The 22,980-nt window shown below is 32.3% G+C and overlaps 3 protein-coding genes across 4 annotated transcripts; 1 reads left to right on the top strand and 2 right to left on the bottom strand.

Annotated features, from left to right (window-relative positions):
• Nucleotides 1–213: 213 nt before the first annotated feature.
• On the bottom strand, nucleotides 214–5,147 carry Hr96 (Nuclear hormone receptor HR96). Its single transcript, XM_072902914.1, has 6 exons — nucleotides 4,643–5,147; nucleotides 3,441–3,916; nucleotides 2,574–3,359; nucleotides 2,259–2,466; nucleotides 1,749–2,168; nucleotides 214–1,469 (listed from the first exon to the last, which is right to left on the bottom strand). Exons 1-6 carry the CDS (start codon nucleotides 4,778–4,780, stop codon nucleotides 1,272–1,274), a joined length of 2,226 nt encoding a protein of 741 aa, XP_072759015.1. The 5' UTR covers nucleotides 4,781–5,147; the 3' UTR covers nucleotides 214–1,271.
• A 1,526-nt stretch (nucleotides 5,148–6,673) lies between these two features.
• On the bottom strand, nucleotides 6,674–15,760 carry LOC140671550 (uncharacterized). 2 transcript variants are annotated; one of them, XM_072902915.1, is made up of 9 exons: nucleotides 15,439–15,760; nucleotides 13,997–14,059; nucleotides 13,186–13,244; nucleotides 11,905–12,524; nucleotides 11,365–11,711; nucleotides 11,142–11,283; nucleotides 8,430–8,603; nucleotides 7,825–7,963; nucleotides 6,674–7,567 (listed from the first exon to the last, which is right to left on the bottom strand). In XM_072902915.1, the coding sequence occupies exons 1-9, from the start codon at nucleotides 15,517–15,519 to the stop codon at nucleotides 7,420–7,422; spliced, it is 1,773 nt and encodes a 590-aa protein (XP_072759016.1). In that variant the 5' UTR covers nucleotides 15,520–15,760; the 3' UTR covers nucleotides 6,674–7,419. The 2 variants fall into 2 exon arrangements, with proteins under 2 accessions (XP_072759016.1, XP_072759017.1); XM_072902916.1 differs by having other exon boundaries at nucleotides 7,825–7,960; nucleotides 15,439–15,737.
• A 604-nt stretch (nucleotides 15,761–16,364) lies between these two features.
• On the top strand, nucleotides 16,365–17,737 carry Grx3 (Glutaredoxin 3). Its single transcript, XM_072902933.1, has 2 exons — nucleotides 16,365–16,648; nucleotides 16,940–17,737. The coding sequence occupies exons 1-2, from the start codon at nucleotides 16,599–16,601 to the stop codon at nucleotides 17,568–17,570; spliced, it is 681 nt and encodes a 226-aa protein (XP_072759034.1). The 5' UTR covers nucleotides 16,365–16,598; the 3' UTR covers nucleotides 17,571–17,737.
• The last annotated feature ends 5,243 nt before the right edge of the window (nucleotides 17,738–22,980 follow it).

Genomic DNA, 22,980 nt, shown 5'->3' with positions numbered 1-22,980 from the left:
ATTCTCTTTCTAATCCTTAAAATTGTACTGTATTTGCTTATATGTCTCTTCAGCCTAATAATCATGGGAGGTTGTGCCTTAGCATTAGTAATCCTCATTTTGCACGCTCTTGACCTCCTACCAACGGATGAACGCAGATGATTAACGAAACCGAAGATGTATCGCTTATCTGGTAAGTGACGTAACAATTATCATTGGCAAATTAAACAGATATATATGAGAAAAACTTTATTTGGGCATCTTAAGGACTTCATCGTCAACGTGAAATTACATATGGCACACAACATATCTTTGAAAAATATATTTATATCAGGATGTATCACAATATTTATCTCATGTACGTACATTGCAACAATAACATGCGTACACACATGCGCACAAATATACTATATATAATTATATTCAGATATTCACAATTCATATATTCATATTTCCATTGAAATCTCATTTTCTCAATACATCCTCCGAAGCACAAACTTTTAACAACACTTATTATCTTATATATACATATAATATAGATTTGTGAGAATCCACAGGCCTTGTCATATAAATAACATATAATTATTTAAAATGTAAAATTTGACATTGTTAAAAAAAATATATATTTTTAATATAGATTTAACTATCCCCCGAGAAAAAACATGCTTGAAACAGCCACCTAGGAATTATTATGCTGTCGTTGTACACTCCCTCTCGATACGCGAAGAGAATGATATAAAATTTAAAGGATATTCTGTGAATATGTTTATTTACTGATATAACACTATAGATCTATTACGAAGCGAAATATTGCTATCATTGATTATGATATTTTTATCCCATTCATAATGTTCAATCAACATTATTTGTTCAAATTGATCCACAATAAGAACTACTACTAAATTGTCACAGATATCTTCCATTTATCGTTATACAGGATGCCTATATTGTACATTGGCTTGACTTTCTCCTGTTGTAGGTTCTACATACTTTTTGATATTATATCAAACTATTTTTATATTCTATGTCTTTTATATATGTATAGAGTCTTCATTCTGTCATTCAGAGATATTTAAAGTTGTATTGCTATATGTATTTATACAAAGAGGCAATGGAGAGAAATTGAATTTTACTTATCGTAATCAGATTTTCGCGTATTTCTGAAACAATGATCGATTTCTTTGACTTAGAATACTACTACGAATGTATCCAGCATGAAAATTCGGCGGTTTCTTAATTTCTTTTATCATTATATAGATAAAATGAAAATGCGTAGCTCTATAAGCTAATTATCAGTGCTTTAAGTCGAATATTTCTATAAGTAGTGGTTCTACGCTGGATGGATTGACATTCAAGTAAACTCCCACAACCTCGTCATTTAATTTATGGAGTTCGGAAATCTTCTGTATTAACTTGAGAAACATGGACTTGGCCTCACAGCCAGGATAAACGCTTTCCAGATAACGTCTGAGAAGATAATAGTATGAATTCTAGAAGAAAGAAATATATGAAAAATATGATACAAACGCGAAAATCTTTTAAAATTTGTTTTATATCCTAAGAAAAATATAAAAGAAAATTCTATTATTATTTTATGAGAACTGATTATTGACTATTATTTTAATTCTATTATATTTATTGTGATATACATAAATGTCTCAAAGTTGTAAAAGAGTCAAAAAAAAATAATTTTTGATAATTATGAGATATTGCCATAAATAATCATACTATAAATTAATGCATTTTAGAATTTAAAGATTTTTACTAACCTGTTCCAATTTAATAATATCATCGTGTACGACTCTTGGTCTGTCGGGAGTAAATAAAGCGATCGCGCTTAAAATTAAAATGATGTTTTCATCCCGCCATCGGGAATCAAATGTTCTGACGAATCTCGCGTGTTCCGCGTATAAATTTCCCTTTGCTTCCTTCAGAACGTCAACCTTGATATTGGACATGCTCTCTTGGCTATGAGGTATTTTCCACATATCTTTATCTGGATCATAATTAATGGCTGATCTTAGAATCATCATTTCTGTGCAACCACCTTTCAGCAGAGCCAACTGATCCTCTTGACACATATTTTTGAAGGCATTTATTTTCTTCGACATTTTTATCAAGCGTCTAATCGCTATCGAAGTTAAATTTATAACGTCCAATAACATAGGATCAGATTGTCCGAAATTATTCTGTAAACAGATATTTTCTATTATATGCCTTACTCATCTTTATCAAGTGCACTTCTATATAAAAGATATAAAGTTTCAGCAACATTATACCTTAAATTTACATTCCTCGCCAACCAAATTTGTTAAGTCATCGTCTAATGGAGCTAATAACGCTTTATTGGCAACTATCAGCTCGTTTAATTTCGCTCTTTCGGCGTCATTCAATTCCCTTTGGTTACCACCAATATTAGATGTTGAATATTCCAATTTGATGGCTTTCCATAAGATAGACTTTATAGAGTTGGCAGCGATAGGTATCCTGAAACAGATATCCAATTTCAATAGTCAGTGAATTTCATAGCATTTCATAGCATTTCATAGCATTGATAAATATAATTTTTATATATGCTGAATATAATTTTATACCTTGGAACCTCTTGAGGAATATCTCTCGTAACATCGGCTGTATTTTTACTCCAACCTGTGCTCATACTAGGTCCTAAATTTTGATTTTCGTACTCTTCTGTGTTACAATTCGTAATCAGATGTGTCAGGATCGGATTTTCGACGTGAGTTTTTGAAGATTTTGGCGTATATCTATTGATACTACTCGAGCTATTATTATTCCGCGGAACTTCTTTCTGAGACTGACTTCCTGTTTTGTTGTCATTGCCACGCCCGTCGCTCATATCAGTGGCGCCATTCTCCTCTAAAAACTGCGTGATATGCGGATCCGTCGCCAAGTATGTAGCCATATCGGGATCCGTTATAATCTTCATTATTACCCTTTGATCTTGAAGTATCTTGGTGACTAAATTTGGATTGTTGATGAACTTTGTGAACAGATTGGGATTTTGTTTGAACTTGGCGACTAGATTGCTTCCGCTCGAACATGTCTCCTTCGGCTTCTGACATATCGTTTCCCCTTTCATGAGTTGTGCTTGTGAACTCAAATTGAGACTCGTCCTGCTGTTCGATACACAATCGACGTACACTAAGGAATTTGGCTCGTTACTTTGCTCAAATTTGGAGTAACTGGGCGCGTTTTTGTCGAACGGAGGACTGTAACTTGGCGGTTCGCTATTAACAGCTACAAACTCGGAACTTAATTCCAGCGAATCCTGTTCGTATTCTCTTAAATTTGATAGTGCAGTCTTATTCTTTCTTGTGTCCGGAGGTGCTACATTGAAGTCAGCGAATGATCTCGCGTGGCTATGAACAAATGAATAGTTTCAATTCAATTTTTATTGATTCTATCTCATTCTTTACATAAAAAACATAGATTGATCATACCTCGCAAGATTAGATCTTGAACCATGAGCAGACTCCTTCAACATGTCCAACGTCTTCGTTTCAGCAATATTCATGCTTTCTGGTGGACTCGAGGGACTCGGTACGCTAGCTGCTGTCACTGGACTCATACTCTCGACGATATTCTGCCTGTTACCGTCCAGATCTGTATATTTTCTTTCGGAATCCCAAAAATACGTTTCTGACGCGACCGAATTGACCGATATCGACGTGTCTGACAATGTAGAGTCATCCACACAATCCTTTTTAATCTTTGATGCTTTGACATTATCGGATTGAGATCGTTTCTTGGCGCGATTCTTCTCGATCTTCTTACGCTTTAGGACTTTGTCCTCTTCAGACATAATGTGTTCCTTGCGCATACCAATACTGAAGCATTTGTCTAGACGGCATTTTTGACAAAAGCGTCTAGTTACAGGTGTAATATTACAATTTTGTGTGAAGGGGCATCTAAAGTCCTGCAAAGAGAAAATATATCTTTTTTAAATGTCAGTTAAATATTAAATTCATGCAATTTTATATATTTATTGACAATACTTATAAATTTCAAAACTTGCATAAATCAGAGAAATTAATTTTTTATATTAATATTTTTGTTTTTTTACACATTTGATTAATCTTACATATAAATTGGAATTTTTTCTATTAAATAAATATAAAGTGCTTAAAAAAAAGTGAAATCTTCGGCAAAGACAAATTTCCCTACTAGTAACTTTAGATATCAGAGTCTTCAATTAGATTTTAAATCAGTGTCTTATCATTCTTAATCAGTCCAATCAATAAACTTCAATATATAGAGATACTATTTTCAAACTTAATAAAGCAATCATTCATAGATAATAAAAAACTTCTACAATAGTAGAATCATCCTTTTGAGAATTTTTATAAGAATCCAATTGTCCAATCCAAATTTCAAAATTTCTTGATATTAGGACTGATGATACAAGATTGAGATTGATGAGATTCTTCAGAGGAGAACGTAGAAGTTACAAAATGATTAAAGTTCAGTGTAACAATCTAATTCATTCCTGCAAGAACTCAAAAAAATTATATTTATAAATTGAAGGTTTTTCAACACATTAATTAATCAATCTCTTCAAGTTTGTTTCCAAGAGTAAATCAACCTGTTGAGACTTTAAATCTTTGGCAAAAAAAAACAAAAAAAAAAAAAAGTGAAAATTCACCTTATTCTTCAGCGCGTTTCTCCTGAAGAAGGCCTTGCAGCTTTCGCAGGAGATAGCGTTGAAGTTGAAGCCGAGCGCGCGGTCTCCGCAGACACCGCAGATCTTGGTGGCCTCCCTCGCCGACTGTTCATCGTCCATTGCTCCTGGGGTGGTGTTCTTACCAACGGCGATTAGCACGTCTTATCTAACGCAGGCGGAGTAACATCGTTCTCCTATATCTCTCTCTCTCTCTCTCTCTCGCACGCGCACTCCCGAGCACCCGCTCCTCGAGCGCCACAAATTGCGCTTTTGCTCCCGTTGACTCACGTCAAAACATTGTTTATCTGCATTTGTGAACAGTTGGTCTGGGGACCGAGTCGCGACTATTTATCGTCCACGGCATCATCATCTCTCACCCGCAAACGGCGACCTCCTCTCCACGGTCCAACGCCCTTTCCAAGATCGGCGCGTACAAAAGCTCCTTAAGTGACCACCGGATCGCGTTCAATTGACGGCTCGGTCAATTGACGACAGTTGACGATGCGCTGTGCGTACGAATCCGTCGTAAAACCCGTTCATCCCGCCGGCTCTCCTTCCCCCTCGTGCCATTCTTGTCACTTTCTGTTACCACGAGAAAGATACTACGACCTACGACGCCACGGCCGCGATGTAACTAGAGATCGCGATATTCTCCCGCCCACGTGACCGCGGAGAGAATTCCCCGCGCGTATCGTCGTATCTTTGAATCGCGTTTCGGAATAGATTAATTATTCCATGAATTTCGATTCGATTTCTCGCTTTATTTAATAATAATATTGAAGCGTCGATAGTTTTTGAATACTATTTTTCGGATAATTATATATAGTTTCAGGAATTTTGTTGAATTTTTTATTTAAAGCTTTGTTTTTATATATAATGTCGAAAATTTGCAACAAATGCAATATTTTCGTTAAAATCTATTATAAATTAATTAGAGACTCTGTTAATTTTTAAATTAAGATTGTAATGTCTGTATGTAATAATTTAGGTTTAAACCTCTAAACCTTCTTGCTATGCGTGAACTAACTAATTATATTGATTTCTTTAGCCCATATTTAAACTCATTCAAGCAATCTATTGTTAAGCTGATATCTTAAATAGCTTATTTTCTTTTCTCTTTGTATTTTATTTTCTTTTTGTTCTGTCTTTGATGTATTACATATATTATTGTATCGAAGGGACTTGCTTCCCGTTTAATAAATAAATAAATTAAATAAATAAAAAAATAAAAAAAAAATAAATTTAATGTGGATATAATATCAAGTGCTAGATTTTTTGCGATTTGTTATCAAACAAAAATTATTATCGTTTAAGTGATATGTATGACACTCGAATCGGTCACTCGAAATCAATTAAATATTTTCCAATAATTATTTTGCAATAAAAATGTTTTGTGATGTATCATATCCAGTTCATTTAATGTAAATATTTTCTTCTTGAGCTTATTAAAACTTTATTTTTAAATATATATTGAGCCATTTCCTATTGAAGACAGCATTAAAATACAAATCGAGAAAACTTTATATTGATTAACTTGTTATACGCAATATTGCGCAAAGAATGTTCGATTTTAATTTTATCAATTAGAACAGTTCAAAGTTCAGGGGCGTCCACAATATGTAACTGCACGAAATCATCTTGAAAATAACATATGCACATTACACAATCTAAGCTCGATCGATCGTAAGACTGTTTTTGCACAGAGATTGAATTCACATATATCACTATTGCTGAAGACCTCGCGGTCATGACTTTGGAAATTATTTATCAATTTAGCCGGTGTGGTCAGTCGACATTATCGTTCCTATTCTCGTCAGCGTGTAAGATAACAGTGATATCACAATATGTGCGCGCGCGATGATTCATGTTTACAAAACTGCATCATGTGTAAACGTGATTAACGCAACGGAGAGGAAGAAAAGCGCGAGGAATATAAACAGTTCTATAAGAAAAAAGCGATAAGACTCGTAATATTTCGTGTTTCATTCATAGGCATGTAAAAGAAAACTAATCTTGTTTCCTAAAAAAGATTTAATTAAGTCTTGAGATATATCCACATATGTCATCACATTAACTTTCCGATGAGCCAAAAGACTCATAGAAATAATCCACATGAATGATGGATCACTAGATACTTTGATGTCATAGATTAAAGAACGAGACATTAACTACAATTTTTGTAGAAAAATACATAAATACTGATACGAAAAGTAACAATACACACAACAGTATCTTTAGAAATATTAAAGAAATATTCTCTATTCTATAAAGATTATTTTCTTAAAAGTCTAAATCAGCCCTAAATATATACTGTATACTAATAATAAAAAAATTGATATATATATTAAAAAATATGTATATAATATATTCCAAGAGATCCGTAATTGCTCAATAATCGAGCTTACTTATATCACTTTATCGAAGGCACATGTAATTGTTAAAAAAAATCGTAGACGAACTAGAAATCGAATCAGAAAATTTGTCTTAGCAAGAGTAATAATGTCTTGTGCAAAATGTGATTATAGTCGATTTAAATATATACATATTATTTTAAATATATGTAAAGACAGCCGACAAGGCACCTTGTTTAAAATTTTGTTCGTCCATTAATCTACCTATTTACGCATTTCGATACTGCTGCAATATCTAGCAAAAATATTTGCTCGGCAGTATTGATATGTCACGTAAAATTATATACATCGAGATTATTAACAAATAATTCTCCTTCCCATTTCCAGTAAGCTTGATCATAACGGAAATTATTTTGGTGGAGTGTCAGTCAATCTAGTGCTTCCGGTCTGCACACCGCCGCTGTGGAGCATCAGTTCCTCCTTCATGTAAAACGCCACGATCTCTTCGACTGTCAAAAAAGACAGCTCGTTCACTTTCGCCGAGCCCAGTGCGTATCTAAACAATTTAACAAATACTCTTCTATATTAATTTAATTAATATTTTTTTATAACTTTGTTAATAATGATGAATTAATGAAAACTATCTTTGCATACGAATTATTTTTTATTAACAAAATAAAACAAAGAATTAATTTTCTATTCCTATAAAATGTTGGTTACATACAAATTTATCAAATCATTTAAAGGGGAAAAGGGAGTTAGACAAAAGATATTTTAACAAAGCAATTAAATTCAATAACTAAAATAAAATACCTATTATCGGTTCTCTTCCTAACTGGAACATTGTAAACCCTGTCTTTATACCAAAGGACTAAGGCTAAGGGATTGCCAAAATTCGTCGTTGATGGTCTCAATAAAAAATATCCATCTTGCGGGTTACTATAAGTACCTTCTGAAAATATATATTATTATATATTTATCAGTTGTTTTTCATATCAAATGTCTTATTATATTTGACCTTTTCTTTATCTTTCCGTAAAGAAAAGTAGGATAGAGTTTCTTGACAAGAGATATTTTTATTATGAAAAGATTTTAAAGGGACAAATAAAAATATCTTGACAAGAGATAATACATTTCTATTTTTATAATGCTCATATTTAAACTAGGATCTATTCTATAATTTTTAACGATATCACAGCTATATTACAAAAAAACCTGTGCAGTGATAGATACATAACAACATCGTTAAAAGTCACGTATAGAATAATAAATAGAATAGATCCCTAAATAATTTTATAATTTTATATACATAAATATTTTATTTTATATAGATGCAAATTTTATATGAATGTAATTTTATATAGATGCAAAATATATTCCATAATCATGACATAAAAAAAAAATTATCTAATACGTACGTTCTTTGATGAGTATAGCCGCTTGTTCCCTCGTTACATTATGGTACCACGGTTTGTCTACAAAAGATTGTTTGTCAGGCGGCGGTGGTAGCGGTCGCGTGGCTCTCTCGGTTGACAATGAAGTGTTACTGCCAGCATGAGGTAATGTGGCTGATTTTTTATCCGGTGATCGTTCTGTAAATATATAAGAAAATCAAGATCATCATACAAGAATGTTATAAATTGATATACACAATTTTTTTCAACAGCTATACATCAAAAAGTTTTTACATTTGTTACAATAAAAAATAGGTCTAGACATTTTATAGTTAATGAAAACACAATATAGATAATATTACAAATTGATATAAAGAGAAATATAAATTCAATATTATAAATAAGAGAAAATGAATTCTAAATTGTTGTATAGAGATGTTTTTTCATAAACACACAAATCGATCCGATTACTAACTTGCTAAATTAAGTCGAGCTTGCGTAAGGGCCGCCTGTGTCAAACATTCTGAAAGACTTGCTTGTCTGCGTACTGCCGTATTCAGTGATATATTCCGCTTTGTATCGTTCATTAAACTTGTCATTATCGCGAATTTGTATTTCTCGGCGGATCACGAGTATGTCTATATCAATAGTACAAATATGTCTTGTTCACGGATTTCTTTTTACAATTAATATTTCCAATTGTCTGACAACAATATTATATTACAATTAGTAAGACTCAAATGAACGTAAATGTATTTTTGTTATATAATAATCAACGTTTATCCTCCCCTCGTGATCTCATTAAAAAAACACGCAGTTGCGAGTTTCTGGAGCCGCGCTAATACCAGGAACGCGACGCGATCGTCGTAAGAAGTCTGACGAAACTGAGATTTAAGTCTCTGGGGCGAGTCTTTTAAATCATCGCGAAAAAAGAAGAATGTTGGTCAATCCGTTGGTCTCTCGGCATGAGACATAAATGCATCCGAATAGCATTTAAGAATATCTTCCGACGTGTAAATCCGATCAAAAGGGTCAATGATCTCTAACAAGCAACAAAGAACAGCTGATAAAAAATGTCTTTCACAAAAGAAAGATGAAATTTTCAGTAGCCTAATGTTTTTATATAAATATACGAATATACTATACAAATTCTTTATAAGCAAAAATAACAAAAATCACAATTGTTAATAATATGACTAATTTTCAAAAAAAAACAAAAAAGATCATATTTTTAGAATGAATATAATTTATACATATATCTAACAATAAGTTAAGATAAAATTTATATCTTTTCATGTACATATTTCTATAAAAAAAAAACATTAATTTATTATTAAATAAATATTTTAGTACAAACATTTTAGATATTTTGATAATAGCTTTATATTAAGAAATTAAATTGCAATATATATTATACGATATTGATGTATATGCAGAAAGCAAAGGATTCATTTCCCAAATCTATTTCTGTCTCTCGACCGAGTTCAATGACCTTCGACGAGCAAAAAAAGAACAGATGTTCTATTACCGCGGGTGAGTCACATATATTGCATACCTTCAGAGTACATAAATGACACTATATCGTTGAAGAATGCGCGATTTAATCGTTTTATACCTGGAGGCTCAGGTGGCTGCGAATAACAACACGTAGACAGACCTCTCTTGATTCGCACCATCATATCGGCGACCTCATCGACTAGACGCGTACCCAGACCACCGAGGAGCTGTTTGCTCAGTCGTAAATAAAAACAGGAACACATTCCATTACCTGGTATTTCGTTCTCTATTGTTCTTTTAATAATCACGTTATCATGGTTTTTTTACACGTACGCTTTATCTTTTGACATGTCCGAATCGTTGATTAAGAAATAATATACCCAGTCTAAAAAATTAATTTACACTTTATCGGTTGTCCTAGCGTTTTGTCTTCTATTCTCGTAAAATTTTATAGATCTACAAATGTATTACACCAATCATGAAAGACAGAATGCAATATTCATTTTTTTTCGTTGCCGTAACACTTCACCGAAATCCTGTTTCTTCTCACTCGAGTCGAACATTTCCCGCGACTGAAAAGGACTCGCTCCAATTTCCATGTATGAAAAATACTGCGAGCATCGTGAAAAATTGTGCCAGTGATATATTTCAACAGCGACGAAACACTGTTCGATTTTATGACAAATAGTACAATTTATAAGAATCAGGTTCATCAATGACGGTGGCTGGTACGCAACTACACGCGATATTGCAATGGCAATGCGTATCAGGTTGCATGAGAACCAAAGATAAGCAGCATTTGCCAAACATATGTTGGTGAGAAGTTCCTACGAATGATTCTGCGCTCTTGTCATAAGCCCACAGTAGCTTGTACTTTTTTTCATTCATCCGACCGCATGTTCGACAACGTTTTGCTAGTTTCATTTAAATATTCCATCTGTTCCGTTTGACGTAGCAACAGAACGAATCACGTTCGCGCAAATACTTTGAATCTAATCGCTTCTCACTTCGTCCTTCGTTGAGCAGAGTATCAGCCAGTAAAAATAAAGTTTTCCAATCGATTTTAGAATTAAATCGATAGTTATAAGAATTTAATCTAATGAACTAACATAATATCCATATCCAATAATTAAGATTGTATCTTTATACATTAATATTATACTATATAATATTTTTAGAATAATTGTACGTGGCAGATTACAAGCCGATAGTTACCATAATGTCAAAAATTACACATACCTTTGTACTTATCCGATTTGGTTCTATTAGGAAGAATCGAGAACGGTGGGGTCGGCGACGGTTTGGCGGGTAAGGGAGGCGGTTCTTGTTGAGTATGATTTGTCCTTTGAATGGGGCTCAAATAACCTCCGTTGTCTTCCGGCTAAACGCAATGATGGCATAAATAATTCACCAAGTCTCTTTATGATTTCAAAGAGTTTCATGTTCATTGATAAAAACTTACCGTTTCTGTAATAGACTCATAAATCTCGTAGTCCTCCTCCTCTTCCTCGTGACTGGGCGGTTTATAAACGCTCTCAACCGAACCCTGACGACCACTGTGCAACGATTGCTTACTGTCGACCCGCGAGATTTCGCTTTTCTGCTGTATTTGCTCGACAATGTTCTCGTCGAACGTTTCATACTCATCCTCGCTCTCCTCCGTTCGCGCTGGCAAATTCGCCACTAGATCGAAATTTCTTATGGTAGCCGGTGGTGGTTTTGATAACTCCTTGTCAGATCCTTTTTTCTCTACAGATGTGTAGTCCTTGTTTTTTTTGGGCTCCGGCGGCGGTGGCACAGCCATCCTTCCTAGAGACACACATGATTCATAATATATAAACAAAATAATATATACTCAGATATCGCCATTTGTTTAATCTTTTGCAAAGGAATTCGAGCAATGCAATATTTATTAACATCGTGTTATTATCGATAAGAGAATCGCGAAACTATGCCGAGAGGATTAACATGTAAACGCGACACGTTAATTTAATCAACTAACTTTGCACTTTGCTTTGATCATTAGGAATGTGTTGCTGTGTCTTTGGCGCATTGTGTAGAAAGGATTTCTGCGGGAGTCTATTGTCAGAAGCTGTAATCCGGATTTTTCGCGATAACAATGCCTCCGATTTCGGACCAATCACCGGTTTCTTTACTGGCTGGTCGTTCCTGCGTTGTAACTCTTCCTTCAGTTTCTCGGCCAAAGTTTTTTTCTCCATCTGGCTATGCAACCTCGAGATATTTCTTGTCGGCAGTAAGTTCGTCTCCTGAGAATTCGCATATATATTTTCCTCTTTGTCTTGACAGGAAGATTCGCAGTTGGCATAAGTTTCTTCCTCCTTCGGTTGTGCTATTTTCTTCGACGATCGCATCGGTATCCTACTAATTGGTATCCTATTGTTCTGCAAAAACAAAGTCTGTTTGTTCTTGATCAAACTCGGTTTTACAAGCTCTTGCGTATCGTCCAAGGAATTGTTTTCTTCCGTCATCTCATCGTCGAAATCAGTTCCCCAGGAACCGGTGTCGCTCAAATGATCATCATTCTGTTGTGCTTCTGTAATTTTATTTGTTAGATATTTTTCCGGAGATTTGTTCAATTCTTGCACAAAAGTCCACAATTTTCTGCAACAATTTTCAATATTAATAATTAACAAAAACATTTTATATTATAAAGTGTTAATGTTATAATCAAATGTTAACTTTTTTTTAATGACACACAGAAAGATAAAATATAATAATTAATATTTTGCATGGAATAGGATGTTGCATAAAGTTAAATCATAACGCGGTTATAGAATGGTCGTACGCGACTTACGCGGCAGAATTATGCACGACATGCAGTCATCAAGTAATTAAGTAGTCGCGCGAAACGAATATTCTCGCAAACAGAACTCTTACAATATCAGTATATTCTCTATAAAATGCAAAGTTCATCAAATTATTAGCCACATAATACATATTCTTGGTCTCATCATATGTCAGCAGTTTTTTACTTTAGCGGAAATTTATTTCAAGAAATACTAATAGATTTTTAAAATGTAAAGAGATAAAATAAAACAATAACATATAATTATAAAAGTCTGTTATTTTATTATATAACGCGATACTTTTCATTGACTCGATATACACGAACAAGGAGCTATTGGTACACTGAATAATCAGATATCGTTAATAAAAACATGCTATGAAGAGCACGAGACATGATTCCACGAAGAGGAATAGAGAGAACAGAAGAAATTCATATATAGTATAATGCGGACAGAAATAAAGCTGGTTCTCTCACCCTATCAGCGGACGCGTGAGGTCACTCTTCCAAAGAGCCAGCTTCCCATCTGTCAAGTGCTGGAATAATTACAATTAATTAAGGCACGGTTTAGAGCGCACGCGCCACTATCGGTCGTCTCGAAATATTGCTGTCGAAATATAGCAGCCGGAAAAAAAGCAACCAGCAGCGCGTTATCAATGGAAGTGGTAGATAATTATTGCTGGTTTGTATCTTGTCAGTGATTTCGAAACGCATCAAGAAATATATATTTTTAGAATATATGTTTAGTAACTTGATAAAATTTTATTTGATAGACGTTAAGAAGAGCTCTCTTTTAAATAACAAATTTTGAAATTCTATTGCCTTTTAATATTTAAAAATTTTATTTCTTTCAATCACGTTAAAAGAATTGCTGAATGCCTTACATAAATAAAGTATAAAAATGGAAATATGTGTATAAAATAAGTAATTTAGAAATCCACTATCAAATCTAGATCAAAATATATTTTAAAAAATTAAATAATCAGTCCTCAATAATAATCAATGTACAAAAAACCGCGTGTATTATTTACAGCGGAAAAAATGTATTTTAACTACTGTTAATATAACTTTCTTGATTAATAAAATTGATCGATTATAATAAATTATGAATGACGTGAAGCGCAAGATTTTACTGCAAGGCACAGCTCCATTTTTAGGACACCCTGTACATTCAGAGCTACGCAGGGGTCATCGACAGGAAAACCAGTGAGGCATCTCGCGAGCTGACAAATGAGACATAACCGGGAAATCGCTTGCTCCGACGTTTTCGTAATAATAATTCACTTACTAGCAGCTCATCGCCGTCGATTTGCCGTTTCGCCACCGCGTTACAACATTCCTCTAGTCCATTCTGTAAAACGAGGAAATATTTTCAGTCGACAGGATATGTGTATGGTGCGCTGATAACGAGTAAACACATACATATACGATAAAGAAGTTGGTATCTCTTACGTCAAAAAAGAATAATATGCGTGACAATTAATAAAAAAAAGGAAACAACTAAAGTTATTATTATTATAGTGATGATGTGTCAGCAGAAAATATCTAAACACAAAAAATATGTATATGTATGATTTATTCGTCGAGTTTATAAATAATATTCTTTTGATGTAACAAAGTGAGATAAAGAGATTTAATAAAATAAATAAACAGTAGTCTTTCAGTTGCATAAATGCTTATTTTAGAGATTTCGATTAATGTAACATTTTTCTCTCGTGACTCGGAAATTAATGAGGAAAATAAAATGACAGTTTAGAAACGACGGAGCGTCATTTAATTGCGAAGAATTCGAGAAAGTTACGTAGAATCCAGAACACGAAGAAATGCAAACGTCCCTTTCGCCGGCCGCGTTCTTGGAAAATAAGTCTTCTTAACTCTCGATAATCCGAAATAAATTGCTTTCATTATGTCAAATGTAATATACGAAAAGAAATTATTATACATATTAGATAAGTCTTTATAATATAATCTTTATATTTTTGTAAATTTTTATATTAAACATTTTACAATTGTTTTGTAATTATATGTATATTATTTTATAACGAGAGAGAAATTACAAAATGTTCTTATTTGCATTTCAAAATATATTTCATTACATTTTACAACTATTTGTTAAAAACAGAGAAATATTAAAATTTTCATTCAGTTGATCATTAATCACGGCTCTTACATTTTCTGTACGCAAAATAAATGGATTGTACAGATAATAAATGGATTCTTGCTTTGACAATAGGTAAAAAAGAAAAGTTATTGTTCCGCAGAGTAAAATGAAAGGCTGCAAGTGAGAAGAACCGATAGGAAAACTGAAAATTCAATCGTTGAAGAAAAAATTCTCGTTTCGCTGGAAATCCTGGAAATCGCCTGCGCTTTTTTAGTCAGCGACGTTCTCCAAGCTACAGCGCGTTGCGCTATAAATACACACGTAATTTACCGCTAACACACGTGCGTCTCGCGTCTCTTTCGTGCCGTGTCTAGGTGTTCCCAGGCATTCCTCGCGATTGACGGCGGCGCACCTTTGACAGTCAGTGGTCCTATTTACGTTCAACACTTATTTCTACATCTTTCACATTTTTTTCGTGCATTTCTATTTACATATATGTATTGCTTGTCTCACGCCTGGATACCTGATTATGTTTGTACCTTTGTAAAGTACGACAAGGTACGTAAGGGCCAACAAGTCACGATGCAATCATCGTTCACGATATTCACAATGTTACAAACTTGGCTCACCTTGCGTAGCAGACACAGCACCTTTTCCGTGTTCCAGACGGAGATGTCGTCGAGGGCTTCACTCCGCGACTTTTTGGACATCGCACTCGTGAAGGAAAAAAAAAAGAGAAAAAAAAACCGTCACACGTGCACGTTCGCCGTCTGGCAGCATCTGTATCGGGTATCGGCTGTTTTTGCGACCGCACCAGTCGTCTGACAGACAGCGCCCCCCATCCTCCTGGCTGACAGCTACCACCCACCACCCTCCCGAGAGTTGACGGCTATCCGTGTGATTGGTCACTTTCTCGTGGCGCACCTGCGCGCCAGGTCCGTGTCTCGGATTAAAAAAAGTTCACGTTTCACATTCCTGCAAAAATGATGTCAATGTTGCAAATTTCGCACGAAATATTTGAAAAATGCGTGTTTGATTTTTCTTACGATTTATAGTATAGGATATTCTACGAATTGCGACTTTAATTCCGATGACAGATATTGACCCGATTTGGATGAGTCAACTTTTTTCCCTTGATAGAGATATCGAACTATATATAAATATGATATAGAATTTAATTATGAGATAGATGAAATGTTAGTTTATTGTGGAGTCGAAAGATCGAGAAATTGAATTTTGTTTCAGAAGGATTATTTACTTTTATTATAGCAATATGTTTATGTAATTTTTTAAATTGTCATCAAATATTCGTGCAAAAAATAATTCTATATCATTTGCCTTTTATATTAAAAGCCCATAAAGTGAAACTACAAATAAGAAAATAAAATACATTTTGATATACTGCAAAAAAACTCTCGATATAGAGATGAAAAAGAAATTTATTATTCTACTCCAAAATTTTCGGCTGACAAAACAACCTGTCACTTGAGAAAATCTATTTAAACGAAACTTTATATCTAGTACATGCGAATTTCTTACAGATGATGAATATGTAAATTCCTTCACATATCTCGGGGGATTCATATTCCTATCCAAAATCTCCTTCCGTGAGACTCCGATAACTGCGACTGCGCGAAGGAGATGGAAAAATTCTGCAGCCATGAGTGCGATAGCGGAGGTCGCGTAGACGCCGAGTATTCGCCAAGTATCTGCGTGACGATAATCTGTCGCTGATTATTTTTCAGCCTGATATCGCAGTAGAAGCAGTCCACGAGGAAAGGGTGACGCGATGGCTGTCACCGAGTTGACCACGCAGCAAGAATTCGATGACTTTGTCAAGTGAGTAATAGGGAATACCAAGGGAAAGTTTATAACCTCCTTTCACACGTTGCCGCTAAAAATAATAATAATATATTACATTTCGTGCAGTGTTTTTTTTACAGATTTTTAATCGTTAAAAGAGCTCATATATGTTTCACAATATTTTGTAATTTTTTTTACTCCGTGCATTTATCTTTATCGAAGTTCAATATCAGCATATTTTCATATTCACTGTTGCATAATTATTTTATCAATATGTGACAGATGTTCTTTGATGTGAATTTTACAAGTGTATTTTTGTTGCGCTAGGTGCAAGGAACTTAGCGTCGTTCACTTTTACGCACAATGGGCGCAGCAATGTTCTCAAGTGAACGATGTGCTGGACGAGATGACCAAGTTGGAACAGTATAAGGATGTCAAGTTTGCAAAAATTGAAGCTGAGAACATGCCCGAAGTGTCTCTAAAGTCTGGAGTAGCTGTTGTACCTACCGTTCTTTTACTGAAGAACAGTGACATTGTAGATAGAGTGGATGGTGTCAACGCTGGCGCCTTGACAGAGAAAATTAAGAGTCATTTGAATAACGAAGATGCTCCGTTGTTGGATAAGACAAAGGAATCTCTCGAGGAAAGACTGAAGAAATTGATAAATCAAGCCCCTTGCATGCTCTTCATGAAGGGAAATCCTGCGAATCCGCGATGTGGTTTCTCCAGAACAATTGTTTCCATCTTAGACAATTACAATACAGATTATAAGTCGTTTGATATATTACAAGATAATGATGTTAGAGAAGGACTTAAAAAATTTAGTAATTGGCCAACGTATCCGCAATTGTATCTAAATGGAGAACTAATCGGTGGATTGGACATAGTGAAAGAGATGGAGGAGTCGGGTGAACTTGAAAGTATGTTACCGAAGAAAGATAGTGTTGAAACAAATTGAATTGATAAATATAATTATAAAAAAAGAAAAGAGGAAATACTTAAATTACCTCTCTAATTTCCGTGTTAATCATAAAAAATACATTTTACATAGAAACAAAAGCTATATTTTATGTAAAGATGTATCATTAGTGATTAAATATAGTATTTATAATTATTTTGAAATAATTGGTTTTATTCACAAATTATTAACTAAATCTCATACTAAAATATCATTAAAAACTTTACTGCAAAGTAAAGTAATTATTATTATAGTATTATATTATTATTAGTAATTAAAATTAATATCGTTCCGCTATTATGGATATAATATACAGAATATAAGAAAAAATAGATGTGTTCAACAGAAAAATAGAATAAAAAAGTTCATTTACATAAATTTTGCACAGAATTACAATATATCGTTAGAATTATATACAATCTTTGATTATATAATAAAAATTACTCTCTTTTGATATTTAATTCCTTATTTATTTAAATATATATATTTTTTATATTATTTACATAACCTGTTACCTTCAACCGTCACACTTAAAACTCAGAAGGTGTCAGAAGTATGCCGACGTTCAAGCTGTCAAATTATGACTGAAATCAGCGCCACCTTTTCAGTTAATAACTTTGACACCGTCGCACAGATGTCGCTACAAGTCAATATTTGTATCAGCCTTTAGTATTGTCACCTTCATTGTGCTTTCATTTTAAACAACTATCTGTGTAATTTTTTTTCATCTCTCATCAAACAATGTGAACAAATGATGCGAATATCAAAGTATTTATTAAGAAGTGATACTCCTTATAAGGTAAGATATTTCACGCTATTTTTTCACAATTATATTATTATAATATGTACATAATAAATAAATTTGAAAAACAAACTATTGTTTAAGTTTAAACAATTTGCTGATTTTATGAATTGTACACTCGCCATCAGAAATATAAATGTATGCACGTATCAACGTATATTTGCATTTTCCATATATATCCTCTTTGACATGCATTTAAATTGTGTTAAAAGATATTAAATGTATTAAAGCGTAAGTGACGTCGAGTGTACATAAATCTATCTCGCGTGTTTGCGTATATCAAACTGATCAGCTTTATGATTACAAATATATGACAAATATAGAAACATAATATTACTGTTAGAAAAAAGTCAGCAATACGACTAAAAAGTATATTACAATTAATAAATAATATTTACGATTAATATATATTCCTTAATTAATCAATTTGCCAAGATGCGAATATGGAAGATATAGTTTATCTTTCGTTACATTTTAATCTATTATGTCATTGATCCCGGAACGACCTCATAAATAAATAAAGTTATCATACGCGGTAGTGACTGACGACCGAATTTTTCGAGCCTTGTGCGAGAAACGATAAAATGCGCGGGAATAATGCATTAAATTTCCGCGTCAACAACCGCACGAGGGATATTCTTCTGCAAGTTATAACAGATACAATTTCATAAAGTAAGTGTTTACCGCTTCTTGATATTATTTCACAAAGCATTACAAAAAAATTATTGAATACATTATTGAATTACGTTAATAAAAGTTTAAATAAAAAAGAAAATTTTATTGTGTTTGTATAAATTTTAAAATCAAACATATAAATTTAATATTTAATACGTGTAAATTTAACAGACAAGTTAAAAATATAGATATTAATATAGATATTAAATTTTCGCAGATATAATATACATATTAAATTACAAAATTAAAAGTAATTTAGATATAGAATAACAATTAAATATTAATTAATAAGATTAAATATATTTCGAGGAAGAATACAATTTTAATTTTCCGTAAAGATGAGATTTTCCAACATTATAAAAATAATTAGGTAGGCACTTTTATCAAAAATATATGATCTTTGATAATATTTAATATAAAAATTATCATTTTTAAATGTGCGAAATTCTACATTCATACTTTGCGTAACCATATGTCGCGTCAGTAATTTAATGATAACGACATAATTACATTGCTGGCCCTATTTGAGAGAATTCAACCTTTACCGTAAATTAGAAAATTGTCGCGTTAAGAGGAAAGCTAGAATCGCTCAAGTATATTGCCTATTTTATAAACATAAACCATCCAAAAATTAGCGGTTTCAATTGATTACATTCTATATTTAATTAATCTTTATTAAAATAATAATTTTTCTCAATTTTGTACAATCTAAATCAATTCGAAAATTAATATAATTTATTTGTAACATTTAACCATCATTAGATTTATCTAATACCAGTTGATTTCTCTCTCGGCTGTTTACCTCTCGAATTATTGTGCAATTATTTATTATCCATCACAATAGATGTGTATATATGAGATTGACTAAATTTCTTCTTATTTTTTTACGCCCAGTTATAACTCACCGGATGGCGAGTAAATTCGCGTTCGTTTACTTATTTCATTATCGACGAAAAGTAACTATAAGATTGCCGTTTATCGCCGTTTAAATTTAAAGTATGACGTTACGATGGTAGCTGTTATGTAAGCTGATCAAAAATATTTCAATTAGATTTATTACAATTAACATTCAAGTCTGTTAATTTATATTTGCACTAATCTTGCATATACATCAAACGCACAAATAAAAATAATTTAGACAATTTCTAAATAGATAAAAAAAAAAGTTCTAAAAATAATTTTAAAAAATGGATTACTTTTCTGAAAGTTTATTGATTATCATAAATATTATTATTAGAGTTATTAATTTACTAATTATAATGGGTAAATAAGTTTTCCAAGTTAAAGCACCACATTTCCGAGAAATAATTTCAATCGACGCGATAACCTGATTTTCCCTTTTATTTGCATTCCTTGAAAGAAGAAAGAAAGAGATAGAGAGAGAAAGAGATGCTATGTCATCACGATGACGCAAGTATATTTTGCCTCCGCCTTTTACTATTGATTCTCTGACGTCACTGAAGGACATCCTACGCAACAGGAGTCCTTAATTCTGCAAGGGGTTACTCTAAATTCCATTCTCGCATATATCAGATTGCTCCGAAATATTCAAACCATGATATCAAGGACATTTACATATGTCTTTTATTAGAACGCTCGACACGTTCGTTTTTTTTTTTTTTTTAATTTAATAACTTGTTAGTAAAATCGGTTATTATGTGCTCGCTAACATAGATATCAATATCTGAGAGGCAAAATTTGTTATACGATACAAAATTAATCAATATATAATCAGTGTATAAGAATTTACATAGTAATAATACGTTTCTGATCGAGTGGCAAAGTACCTCCGAGAGTACTTATTATCACATTTCTTTTCTTTCATCACTGTGTATATTTCCATATTCAATGATCTGTTCTAATACTTGCAAAAACGATATAATAATGTTTAGCGACTATATTTGCTCAAGCATTACATTATTGCTATGTGAAGGAAGCAGATAATTACATTATTATTATTATCGATTTTATCTTGTTCTTTCTTGTTATTCTATATCTTACGAATTTTTGAATAATATTTCGTCATCCAATGTATCGTAATGCATTCGATTTATTTTCTTGCGAAGTATAATTTATTCAATTGCTGTAACAATATTAGTTTATGATCATTGTAGACATTCTCTCTGTTCAATAATAGAAACGAAAAAAAGCGAGTCACTTTTGCTTATGCATTATATTTTTAATTTAACAAATAATAAAATATAGAATTAAAAAGTAAAAAACTCACTAACACAAGAAAAAATAAAATTTGTATGTCAGAAAATTTTTTTATTAATCTACTGCATAATAGTTACATTAGAAATTTCATGTGTAATTTATAATTATTTCAATAATTACAAATTAATCATTTATTTTTTTGTGTAAATATTAAATTGTTTTAATATCATAAAAGTAATATCGATAATTAATTTTTGAGAATGGGCATACTTTGTAATCGTCTCTCTATGTGACAATATAGTTGTCATATTGATAGTTTACAATTTATTACGCAGAAATAATTTGTAAACTGTCAACTATCGGTCATAAAACAATTGTGGGGCGATATAAAAATAAAAATTGACACAATGCTCAAGTTGAAAAAGGGACAGGAAAATATAATGAATGCAATTCTTTAAAATGTTTTTTCCCCTGGAACATTCCATTTCTCTTTGTTTACCTATTAATGATTTTCTAGCTTAATTTTAGATGTGTGAACTTTCACATTTAATTAATTTGAAAAACAATTTTTAATACTGCTGCAATAAGTAATGAAATATATTTTTTCCTTTGTTATAAATAATTAATAACAAACAACTTTTTAATAATGACAGATTCCTTTTTACATTAAGACCATTCATTTCGCTTATTTATATTTATACAATTTATATAATTATTGATTGCAAACTTGCTAAAAATGCAATAGAAGAAAAATATTTGAATTATAAGGATTAAATATTACACCGTTTCGAAAAATATTGATTGACCTTTCTATATTATATAATTAATAGGGGATATATAATTTTCTCTCTTTCTCTCTCTCTCTCTCTCTCTCTCTCTCTCTCTCTCTCTCTCTCTCTGTCTGTCTTTTTTCGAAATACATTTCATAAAATATTTATATAATATTTGAAAGCGAAACAATATCTTGAACAAAAATATCCCAAAAAAATGTATATTAAGTCTTATTATACTCTCTTAAAAAATGTAAAATCTCGCTGACATTTGTAAGGGCAAAAGAATCACTGATGATGGAACGATGAAATTGATGGAACGAAATTGTGCAATTTGTGAATAATTTATTTGTTTGACATGAGAGACGCGATAAGGGCGGTGGGTTATGCTCACGATTATTATTCGATCATCACGCTGTACTGAGTTTCTTAATCATTTGATCTATAGACATCTCTTGATTCTCTCCGACAGTTTATTTAATCGGCAAGTAAAGGCGGAATATATTAGAAAGGTAAATGATTATGTACGAAGATCGGAACGAAGAAGGATCGCTTCTCGGCAAGGTAAAACGATTATGTCCCTGTAAGCGAGTGGAATCGATCTTTTAATTTTTTATTGTTATGTTAATTATGGTGCCTCAACAAAGTATACTTAATATGTAAAGATAATAATTTAATCTTTGCGATTTATCACTGTTGCAAAAACAAAGAGCAGAGATGTTATGTAAAAATAAAATTGTGTGCGATTCGTATTTAATAATAAAATAAAACGATTTTATGCAGAAATATAAAGCAGTACATCTGTCAAAATAAAAACAAAGTTACTACCGTGTCTCGGAAAAAGTCGAATAAAATTGACATCTTTCTTTAACTCTATCTCACAATTAAAATAAAATGACATATTTTATTATACCAAAATAAAAAAAATTGCAATTCTAATATATATGTATACATATATTCGTCAAAGTCGCATAATGCGTGTATTTTTATTTCAGACATATATTAT

The sequence above is a fragment of the Anoplolepis gracilipes genome, chromosome 12 (assembly GCF_047496725.1).
Source record: "Anoplolepis gracilipes chromosome 12, ASM4749672v1, whole genome shotgun sequence".
Taxonomy (NCBI): domain Eukaryota; kingdom Metazoa; phylum Arthropoda; class Insecta; order Hymenoptera; family Formicidae; genus Anoplolepis; species Anoplolepis gracilipes.
This window is presented reverse-complemented; position numbering and strand designations above follow the sequence as displayed.

Coding starts and splice junctions, on each gene's coding strand:
- LOC140671550 (XM_072902915.1), bottom strand. CDS start 15,519: ATGTCCAAAAAGTCGCGGAGTGAAGCCCTCGACGACATCTCCGTCTGG. Junction 8,604..11,141: donor CAAATCGGATAAGTACAAAG/GTATGTGTAATT, acceptor ATATATTTACAG/AACGATCACCGGATAAAAAA. Junction 7,964..8,429: donor GGCTATACTCATCAAAGAAC/GTACGTATTAGA, acceptor ATATATTTTCAG/AAGGTACTTATAGTAACCCG.
- Hr96 (XM_072902914.1), bottom strand. CDS start 4,780: ATGGACGATGAACAGTCGGCGAGGGAGGCCACCAAGATCTGCGGTGTC. Junction 3,360..3,440: donor TCAAGATCTAATCTTGCGAG/GTATGATCAATC, acceptor ATTTGTTCATAG/CCACGCGAGATCATTCGCTG. Junction 2,467..2,573: donor ATTCCTCAAGAGGTTCCAAG/GTATAAAATTAT, acceptor TATCTGTTTCAG/GATACCTATCGCTGCCAACT.
- Grx3 (XM_072902933.1), top strand. CDS start 16,599: ATGGCTGTCACCGAGTTGACCACGCAGCAAGAATTCGATGACTTTGTC. Junction 16,649..16,939: donor GAATTCGATGACTTTGTCAA/GTGAGTAATAGG, acceptor TTGTTGCGCTAG/GTGCAAGGAACTTAGCGTCG.